Raw genomic sequence first — 9,390 nt, 5'->3', positions numbered from 1 at the left:
TGTCTTCGCGGACGGCGCTGGCCCCGGGCAACGATCGGAACTCGGACACGGTGAGTGGGGCCCGGCCCCTTGGGGAGCGCCGGTCGGGTTCAGCCGCCGAACCCCTCGTCCTGGTGTGCCCTTCGCCGCACGAGCCCCTACCTTCATCCCCCGGGCCCGGCCCAGCTTGCCACCTCCCGACCCCCGCCCGGACTTCCAGGCCTCTCAACCCTCCCCCACTCCAGCTCAGCCCGACCCCTGGGGGCGCCCCTCTCTCGGGACCCCTCTCTTGTCCCTCCGCAGACCGCTTCCGCTCGGGTCTCTTCCCTCCAGGAAGCCCCCTCCTCTGCCTTCCAGGGGCCCCTCCCTTCTCCGGCGTGTTCTTAAGCCCCTTCCCCTCCTGGCCGCCCGCATCCGACAACTCGCCCCCTCCCGGATTTGCAGGGCTCCTGACCCCAAGGCCCGGCCCTGGCTCTCTCCCAGGAAGGCCTGGCCCAGTCCCGCCTCTGGATCCAGCCTTCCCCATCTGGATATGGGTGCCGGTCTCCCCAGGAGCCCCCCTGTTCTCATTCTTAGCCCTCCGCCCCTCTGGATCCTCCCGGATCCTGTGGGCACCCCCTCACAGGAAGCCGGTTTCCACCTTTTCCTGGGCCCAGGGCCCTTTCTAGCTTGTTCAAGGTCTCTGCACTCCCAGGCCTGGCCCCTATCTTCCAAGCAGCCCTGTCCCTGGATTCCCAGTACCCTGGGTCCCCCAGTGCCCCCCGGACCCTCTCTGGGCTCTTCTCCCAGGTAGCCTTGGCCTCCAACTTACAGGCCCCTAGCCTAGTCTGGGATTTCTAGGCCCTGGACTAGGCTGACTCCAGGCCTCATCCTCCCTGTATCAACTCCTCAGTGCCAGGCAAGCCCCCTCCCCAAGTCCCCAACCCCTTGATCCCCTCCTAGGCCAGGAGCTTCCTCCCAGGACACCACCTCTTCCCCTAATCTCCAGGTCCCCATCCCTTTTGCCCCGGGGCCTCCCTCCTCCTTGGGGGGGGTGTCTGGCCTCCCAGGGAGACCTCCTTCTCAGCTTTGGCTCAGCTTTGGAGACCTCTTCCAGCTCACAAGGCTGGGCCCCAGTTCCCTCTTCCAGAAGACTCCTGGACTCAAAGCCTGTGGTCTTGCCCTGGCTGTAAGCCCTCTTCTCTTGGGGTCTGTCTGCTGGAAACCTCCTCCCCAAGTTTCTAGGCCCTTTTGACCTCCATAAGGCTCAGGCTTTATTCTTCTGGGCTTCCCCTTGTCCAGCAAGCCCCTTCTCCAGGACTCCCATGCTCCTGGACCTTTCTCTGCTTCCAAAGACTAGAAACTCCTAGAAACCCCCTCCTTTAACTTCTAGTAGTTTCCTTGGCTCCTCTGAGTTCCACTGCCCCATGGCTTTAACACTTCCCATTATTCCCAGGCCCCCTGTCCCTATAACACACCCCAGAACAATCCTGGGAGACCCGCCTCCCCATCTCCACGGTTTCTGATTACTCTCAGCCCTTCTAAAGGGCCTCCCACCACCCCCAGCTGGGGTCTTTGTCCCTCCCCCACCCCAGGCCTCTGCCAGGTCCCTGCACCCCCACCCAGCCACCCTCACTCCAGATCCCCCACCAGAGAGACTGATCTCCATCCCTTCATCCTGCAAGACCCTCCCTCCGCCCCACTACCGCCGCCACAGCCCACACACGATAGGCCAGACTCTGATTTGGAGTCTCCATTGAGATCGCCACCCTTTCCCCAAGTCACTCAGGAAGTGCCAGGGAGCCCACAGGCCGGGGTCAAATGCTGGCGCTCTCTCTGCCAGCCTGTTTGCACTGTGTTCCTTTCTGACCCTCAGTTTCCTGCTCTGAAAAATGGGGATGATCACTTGAGTCCCTCAGAGGATTACTCGAGATGACACGGGGGAAGCCTGGTACACAGGACGCGCTCCACACATGTCCGCTGCTATTGTGACTGTGGCTATGAGTCAGACGGGCCCAGGAGCTCAAGGCTCCCCTCCCTGCTCCAAGCCTCAGTCTATCTCGAAATGGGGTTGATAGCACCTCCCTGTGTAGGGATGTTTTAGGGAGCCAAGGAGGTTATGTGAGTAAGATGCACTTGTGGCTGCGTTATAATTGTTGCTTTGATTATTCCGATAAGCATGGGTTCAAATCTAGTTTCTGTCCCTCCCTAGCTGTGTGACCTCAGGCAAGTGACGTCACCGCCGTGAGCCTCGGTGTCCTCATCTGTAAAATGGGGCTCATCCAAGCACTTCCTCCTCTTTCGTGGTCCAGATTTGTGCCTGGTGGGCATTTGAGGAGGGCCAGTCCCCTTCTCTCCTCTTGTCTCCTGTCCTCCCAACTAGTGTGTAAGTCCTGCGTGTCTGTCCTGGCTGGGGCTCACCTCTCCCTCTGGAACTGGCGGTCGCAGGCTCCTCCCCTGCCACCCAGTTACTATGACGACAGCCGTGTGGGGTCATGCTCCCCCACCCCAAGTTCCAGGCCCCCTCCCACCGCTGATCTCTCTGCAGGTTCCCTAGCAACAGGCCTGGTGTTGGGGCGCCAGCCGGGCGGGAGGGAGGGAGCCAGGCCAGCTGGTGGTGCCGGCCAATTTTAGCTCCCACCCCCGGCCCCTGGGGGCTCTGTCACCCACTGCCCCAGCCGCCCCTTGCAGGGGTCCCTCAGGCATGCTGCTTTCAGTGGGGTGCCAGCCCACCCCCAGTTTGGCTTCTCTGGTGCCACCTGAGGGGGATTCTTCTCCAAGCCCTGATCTTGGTGGGGATCAGGGGCCTTATCAGCCAGGATCTCCACCTCCCTTCCCGCCCTCCCTCCCCTGGGAGGAGACCTGGGGTTGTGAGCAGCTCAGTGGGATGTTGGAAAGAGCTCAGCACTCAGGAGCCAGCAGGCCGGGGATCGAATCCCTGGCACTCTGCTTCTCTGCCCTGTGACCTTGGCCGAGGTACTCACCCTGCCCCAGCCTTGGGGGTCCCTGTCTGGAGAATGTGGGTGGTAACTGGACCCACGCGGGAGGGCACAGTGGGCGGCGGGCATGTGGTTAGGGCTTCCGCGGTGGCGGTGGTCCTTCTGTGCCTCTTGGGGGAACTCTGTGACCTTGACAAGGTACCTTCTCTCTCCAAGCCTCAGTTTCTCCTCTGGACTATGAGGATGTAGGTACCGCCGTCACTGGGTTCCCGTGGGAATTCAGTGGAGATGAAGTGCTTACTAGCCCAAGCCTTGGCCCATAGTAAAAGCAGCATAATAAAAAACATGTAGGAGTTTGAGTCAGTGTGATAGGGCGGTGGTGAGGGACAGCGACTCTGGGGTGAACTCTGTCCCGCTCTGGGCCTCAGTTTCCCTACCTTAAGACGGGGATGATGACCGAATCAGACATCATCCCTCTTAAGTAGCCCTGCGGATTCCCTGTTGCCTACCTGGCCTTTCTGCTCCTCAGCTCCCTTTGTCCCCCTGCGTCCCACCCCGACCCCCAGGAAGGGCACGGGGGCAGCACAGGGCGTGAGCAGAGCCTCCTCGGCTGGGGCCTCTGGCTCCCTCCGCCGCCCGCACCCTGGGCCCCAGCGCTGAAAAGGAGGCACAGTCCCTGGGGCTCACAATCAGGACAGGGCAGCCTGGAGCAGGCAGTGACCTGCAGGGGAGAGGCCCAGGAGGGATAGGACGGCAGGAACGGAACGTCGGGGACAGATGGGCGTGGGAGACAGCAGGTCAGGAGCCACCGTGGTTCCCAGGGTAGTGGTGGGGCCACGGGGGAGGCAACAGTGTTTCCACAGGAGGAAGGTAACAGTGTGGGGCTGGAAGGTCAGGGCAGAATGAAAGAATGTTGGTTACAGTGTTTGGAGTCGAATTTGGGGCAAGAAGAATTGGGAGAAAATGTTAGGAGCAGTAAGCTGGAAATAAAATGCTGCTCTTGGGGTTCAGAGTAGAATGGGGGGGCGGACGGGGAGGTGATGGGTGACCCGGGATGTCAAGAGCAGCAAGAGAGACCTAGGGCAGAGTTGAACCCAGATTGAGGACACGGATCGGGATTGAGGGCTGCAGCATTTGGAATAAAATACTGTGGTCCCAGCACCTGGAAAAGGAAGTTGGGGGTAGACTCACTGCTGGGGGCGGGGGTAGCGAGGAAGAGCCTGATGTCTGGAACCCCAGATGCTGCAGAGTTGGGGGGGCCCAGCGTTTTTGTTCTTGGAGGCATCCTCGATGCGGGACCCCCAAAGGCAGCATGCTTCTGTCTGGCCTGGGTTTGAGAAGGACCACGAAGGGGTCCGTGGCTGTGGCTGGAGTCAACCTCCCCAGCCCCTGGGAGCCACGGAAGGCGGGATCGGTCGGGCGCTGCCCAGCACTCACACTCCGTTTCCCCTGTCCAGCATGGCACCTTGGGCAGTGGCCGCTCCTCGGATAAGGGACCGTCCTGGTCCAGCCGCTCCCTGGGTGCCCGCTGCCGAAACTCCATCGCCTCCTGTCCCGAAGAGCAGCCCCACGTGGGCAACTACCGCCTGCTGAGAACCATCGGGAAGGGCAACTTTGCCAAAGTCAAGCTGGCCCGGCACATCCTCACCGGCCGGGAGGTGAGTGGGGGGAGGGGCGGGCCTCGGGGCCCAGTCCTGTGGCACCAGCGCTGCGGGAGGTGGGGCGAGGTTAGACTTGGCCCTCGCTTTGCCTCGTGACCTCAGGTAAGTCCCTGCCTTTCTCCGGGACAGGTCAGGACATCTCAGATTTGTCCAGAAGCATCCAAGTAGAATTGGGCTACCGTGGGAATTCAGTGTAGATGAGGTCCTCATTAGCCCAGGACTTGGCCCGTAGTAAAGGCTGTTTAATAAAAAATGATGTAGGTGGGGTGCCTGGCTGGCCCAATCAGTAGAACATGTGACTCTTGATCTCCGGGTCATGAGTTCAAGCCCCACGTTGGGCCTAGAACTTTAAAAAAAAAAAAATGATGTGGGAATGTGAGGTAATGGTGAAGGACATCAGCTCTAGAGTGAATTATGTCCACCTCTGGGCCTCAGTCCCTGCCCCCCCCCCCCCCCCCCCCACANCCCAAAAGAGGGATGATGGCACATTAACGGCCAGTACTCATTAAATGTCGGTCATCATCCCTGGAATTGTCGGGAACTCTCAGATTGCAGGCAGAGCCGTGCATTGCGTTTCTAAGAATTCATGTGGCTTTTGTGTCTAAACCCAGACCACCTCCCTTTTGCAGTGGGGGTTCCATCAAATCTTGCAGCGATCTTCATGAGACCACACGAGAACTTGCTGGAGTTCTCAGTCTTCCACAAGTCCCTCCTCCCTGCCTCCGGAGTATGGCAACATTACTGCACCCACACAGACCTCATAACCCAGATATGAAGCCTCTCACTCACACCAGGGGGGAGGATATGACTCCTCTGTTCCCCTTTAATTTGGGAGGACGTGGCTGGAGCGATTTCCCCTGCCTTGGATGAACTCTCTCCTGCCCGCATGCCGTTCACACCAGACACACAAAAAGACACCAGGCCCCTATGGTTTTATAGGCATATTCTACCAAGCATTCCGATTTTATGCCAGTCCTTCCAGAGACTAACCAAAGAGGTTCCACTGCCCAGCTGATTTTAAGAGCTAGCTGGGTGATGCCCAAGACGTCAAAACGAGATACGAATGCCATTATGAGCCAGCCTGACATGTGAATGTAGATCCAAAAATCTGAAACAAAATATTAGCAAAGAGACCTGGCACATCAATTAAAGAAAGCCGTGTGGTGACAAAGCTGGTTCGTCCCAGGAATGCACAGTTCTTTTCAAATTGACAATTTATTCATGTACTTTGCCACATTCCCAGATTCAAGGAGGGAAACCATATGATTGTCTCAATACTGGCATGAAAAGTGCTTGACAAAATTAAAAACCCATTCGTGAGGATATGAGGAAAGCTAACGGACCCTCTCCCGCACGAAGAACACATCATTCCCCTTGTGTGGCTCTCGAACTTGATTCTAGGGGCTTCCTAGAGGACCAGCTTCTAAGGAAACAGGGCCTCCCAGGGGAAGGATTCTGTAATTCAGGGGATCTGGGGGTGGCCCCAAAACCCTTTGGGAAAGCTATGGACCTAGAGCTGAATTAAGACTTTTAAAGGTCCCTCGCTACTGAAAAACTTAAGGAGCTCTGCCCCAAAGTGCAATTCAAAATAGAAACTTAGCCCCACCGCAGGATACATATAAGGAGAGTTCATTAACTTTTTGATTCTTCCCCCACATCGACTGCTCAAAGCTCTTTTAAAACTAGGGGTTCCTGGCTGGCTCTGTCGGAAGAGCCTGCAGCTCTTGATCTTAGGGTCGTGAGTTCAAACTCCACGCTGGGGGGAGAGATTACTTTTTTAAAAAACTTAATAAACTATATAGATGTTCTTCAGTTTCAAAGGCTTAAGGGGTAAACTTGATCAGGCTGCACGAATTCAAATCCCAGCCCACAAACTTACTATCCATGTAAACTTGGCCAACTGCCTGAACAGCTCTGTGCCTCAGTTTCCCAGTTTGTAAAATGGGGATAATTTTAGCACTTATACTGTGAGGGTTGAAAGAGTTCTCGTTTGTAAAGCACACAGACTGAGACCCGGTGACTCCTTGGGAAATGTTAGCTACAGTTATTTATTGTTTCACAGTTCACATGTTCAAGGCAAAGAAGAAGGCTTGCTGGGTGAATGGTCTGAGGTGCCCTCACGATGGGGCCCCTGAAAGGTCTCACTCTCACACACATTCACACAGGCCCCTGGAGCAGCCCCACCCAGAGCCCGCTGTGGCATAGAGGATATTTCCCTGTAGAAGTCGGGGAGCACTGGACACAGTTGGGAACAGCTTGTGCAAAGGTCCTGAGGCCCAGATCTCCTATCCACCAGGAATGGCTCTAATGGAGGGCTTTCTGTGAGAGGGGACAAAGGAAGGACACCCCTGGGTGATCTGGGTTGGGAGGGCCTTTCTCAACTCAAGCCCTCGGCACCTTTATCTTTTACCCTTTCCTTCCACCTCCAGGTTGCCATCAAGATCATTGACAAAACCCAGCTGAACCCCAGCAGCCTGCAGAAAGTGAGGCCTAGGGAGAGGGCGCAGGGCGGGGACAAGGTTGGGAAAAGGGTCATTGAAACCACCCACCCTCATCTTTCTCTTTCTTCTTTTCTGGCCATGCCCAGCTGTTCCGGGAAGTCCGCATCATGAAGGGCCTAAACCACCCCAACATCGGTGAGGAGGGGAAAGAGTGTGGGCTCAGAGGCTACCAACTGGGGCACTTGGCAGAGGAGAGAGTTGGGGGACAGAAGAACTGGCAGTTTCCACAGTTAGACTTGTTTTCTCTGAGTAGTATCACTGCTCACTGGCTGTGTGACCTTGGGCCAGTCACTTAACCTCTCTGAGCTTCTTTATAAGAGGGCCTACGTCAAGGTCATTATGGGGATTGGATAAGATCGAGCATTCAAAACACTGCATTCAGAGCTAAGTTGGGGGAGCTGGTGTGATTACCGTCAGCAGCAGCGAGCACTGTCCTTGTCATCATGAGGCACAGGGGAGACAGGATTTAGCCTGGCCTGGATGTGGCCACAGTAGTTACTCATCCACTCAGAGAGTGTTTATTGAGTTTATTGAGTTTCTTCCCATAAGTGGGGAACAAAATGGACACAAATCTCGACCTCATAGAGCCGCCTTTCTTGTGAGAGAGAAAGTGGGAAAGGTGGTCAAGTAGGGCGGAGGAGTTTGGAAAATCTTCCCATCAGTAGGGAGCCATGGAGCCTTCCTGTGTAAGGGGTGTTCTGGTCAGCACATGTATAGTTACAGAGTGTGGGCAGATCTGGGGGGTCTCTTCCCGCATAACCCTGCTCTCCCCCCCGCCTCCTGCCGTCCCGGGTCTTTGCAGTGAAGCTCTTCGAGGTGATCGAGACAGAGAAGACGCTGTACCTGGTGATGGAATACGCAAGTGCCGGTGAGGCGTCCCTCCCCGCCCTGCCCCCTGTGCCCCCACACCCCTCGCTGACCCCGCTTGGCCTCTGCCCTGCAGGAGAAGTGTTTGACTACCTCGTGTCCCACGGCCGTATGAAGGAGAAGGAAGCTCGAGCCAAGTTCCGACAGGTGCGGAACGGCTGCGGGCAGGACTGGGAGCGGCGCCCCTGTCCCCGAGCAGGAGGGGGTCTGGGGGCGTAAGTCCGGGTGTCCATGAGCGTGCAGACGCCCAGGTGTGGGGGTGCTCTGATGCAGGTGTGCAGGTGTGAGACGTGCGGGTGCGAGGGTAGGCCCGGTGTGTAGGGGTGTGGCTAACAGGTGCCAGGGTCCCGACGCGTGTGTCTGACTTTGTTGGGGGAAGGGATTTGAGCCAGGGTGTTGGTCTGCGACTGTCCAGATGCCCTGGTGGGGCTATACTGGCTGTGTTGGGGCCCAGTGTCTATCTACGGGTATATGCAGTGTTCTTATGTGCGTTTCCAGATGGGAAAGTCGGGAGGGGATTAGTTGTGATGTCCTGGTTCCAAGGCCCCTGCCGGGAGGGTGTCCGGGAATCTGAGGGTGTCCGGGCGTCTGCGTGGGGATGTGGGTCTGTGCAGGGCCCATGGCTTTTCCCGCTGTGATTGAATTGGACCGTGAGGCCCCGGCATCTCGGCCTCTGCCTGGGGGAGGCCTGGGGCCCTGGGTCTTGGCCATGAGGAGGTTTATGAGGTCGGAGAGAGGCCGAGGGGTTTGGGGCCACAAGTAACTGACTTTCTCTTCCGTCCCCTCCAGATCGTATCAGCTGTGCACTACTGTCACCAGAAAAACATTGTACACAGGGACCTGAAGGTGAGCCCCCCCCACCTCACTATAAGCTCCCCACCTCAATCCACAGACCCCCCCCACTTGTCCCCAGTCCCGCCTCCAGTCCCCCTGGGGATCCCCTATAGCCTCCACATTCCCCCGCTTTTCTCCCCATCCTCCCCCCTCAGCATCCAGGGCCCCTTGACTCTTTCCCAAACTTCCGTAGGAGAGGAAGGCCAGCAGCTGGGGGAGCAGGTAGGGTGGCGGGGGCAGGAGGAGAGAACAAAGGAAAAGAAACAAAATGTCCTAGGACGCCCCACGCGATTGCGTATGTGCTGAACAAGGACACAGGACGTGATAAGGGGTTCATCACTCTCAGTGCCTCTGGGGCCTTGGCATCTCTCAGACTTTAGGACGTTCAGGAACCTTTGAGAGCTGAGGTTTTAGAGACCCAGAGTCACGTGGCCTCTGGGTCTTAGAATTGCAGGCATCTCCAAACGTGAGAAGGACTTTTGAGAGAGAGAGAGAGAGCTCCTGAGCCTCGCTCCGGGAGGGGAAGGGACTCAGCCAGCCTGGACCCCCTGCTCCACACCTCCCACCCTGAGAGAACCACATGTCTCAGGGCTTCTCGACTCAGACGGGAGAGAGAAACATTTGTCCCGC

General features: G+C 57.3%; 1 protein-coding gene across 1 annotated transcript in view; it reads left to right on the top strand.

The window, feature by feature from the left end:
- Positions 1 to 2: 2 nt before the first annotated feature.
- The window catches only part of MARK4 (microtubule affinity regulating kinase 4), a gene marked incomplete at its 5' end in the record, with an annotated part of 28,183 nt that continues 18,795 nt past the window's right edge, over positions 3 to 9,390 (top strand). Inside the window, 7 exons of the mRNA XM_034639001.1 lie at positions 3 to 50; positions 4,355 to 4,555; positions 6,988 to 7,041; positions 7,146 to 7,194; positions 7,862 to 7,927; positions 8,003 to 8,073; positions 8,716 to 8,772. Coding sequence (XP_034494892.1) covers positions 3 to 50; positions 4,355 to 4,555; positions 6,988 to 7,041; positions 7,146 to 7,194; positions 7,862 to 7,927; positions 8,003 to 8,073; positions 8,716 to 8,772 — 546 coding nt within the window. The remainder of the gene's footprint in view (positions 51 to 4,354; positions 4,556 to 6,987; positions 7,042 to 7,145; positions 7,195 to 7,861; positions 7,928 to 8,002; positions 8,074 to 8,715; positions 8,773 to 9,390) is intronic.

Source organism: Ailuropoda melanoleuca, chromosome 12 (assembly GCF_002007445.2).
Source record: "Ailuropoda melanoleuca isolate Jingjing chromosome 12, ASM200744v2, whole genome shotgun sequence".
Taxonomy (NCBI): Eukaryota; Metazoa; Chordata; class Mammalia; order Carnivora; family Ursidae; genus Ailuropoda; species Ailuropoda melanoleuca.
The sequence above is the reverse complement of the archived record's forward strand: the minus strand, read 5'-3'. Positions and strand labels throughout refer to the sequence as shown.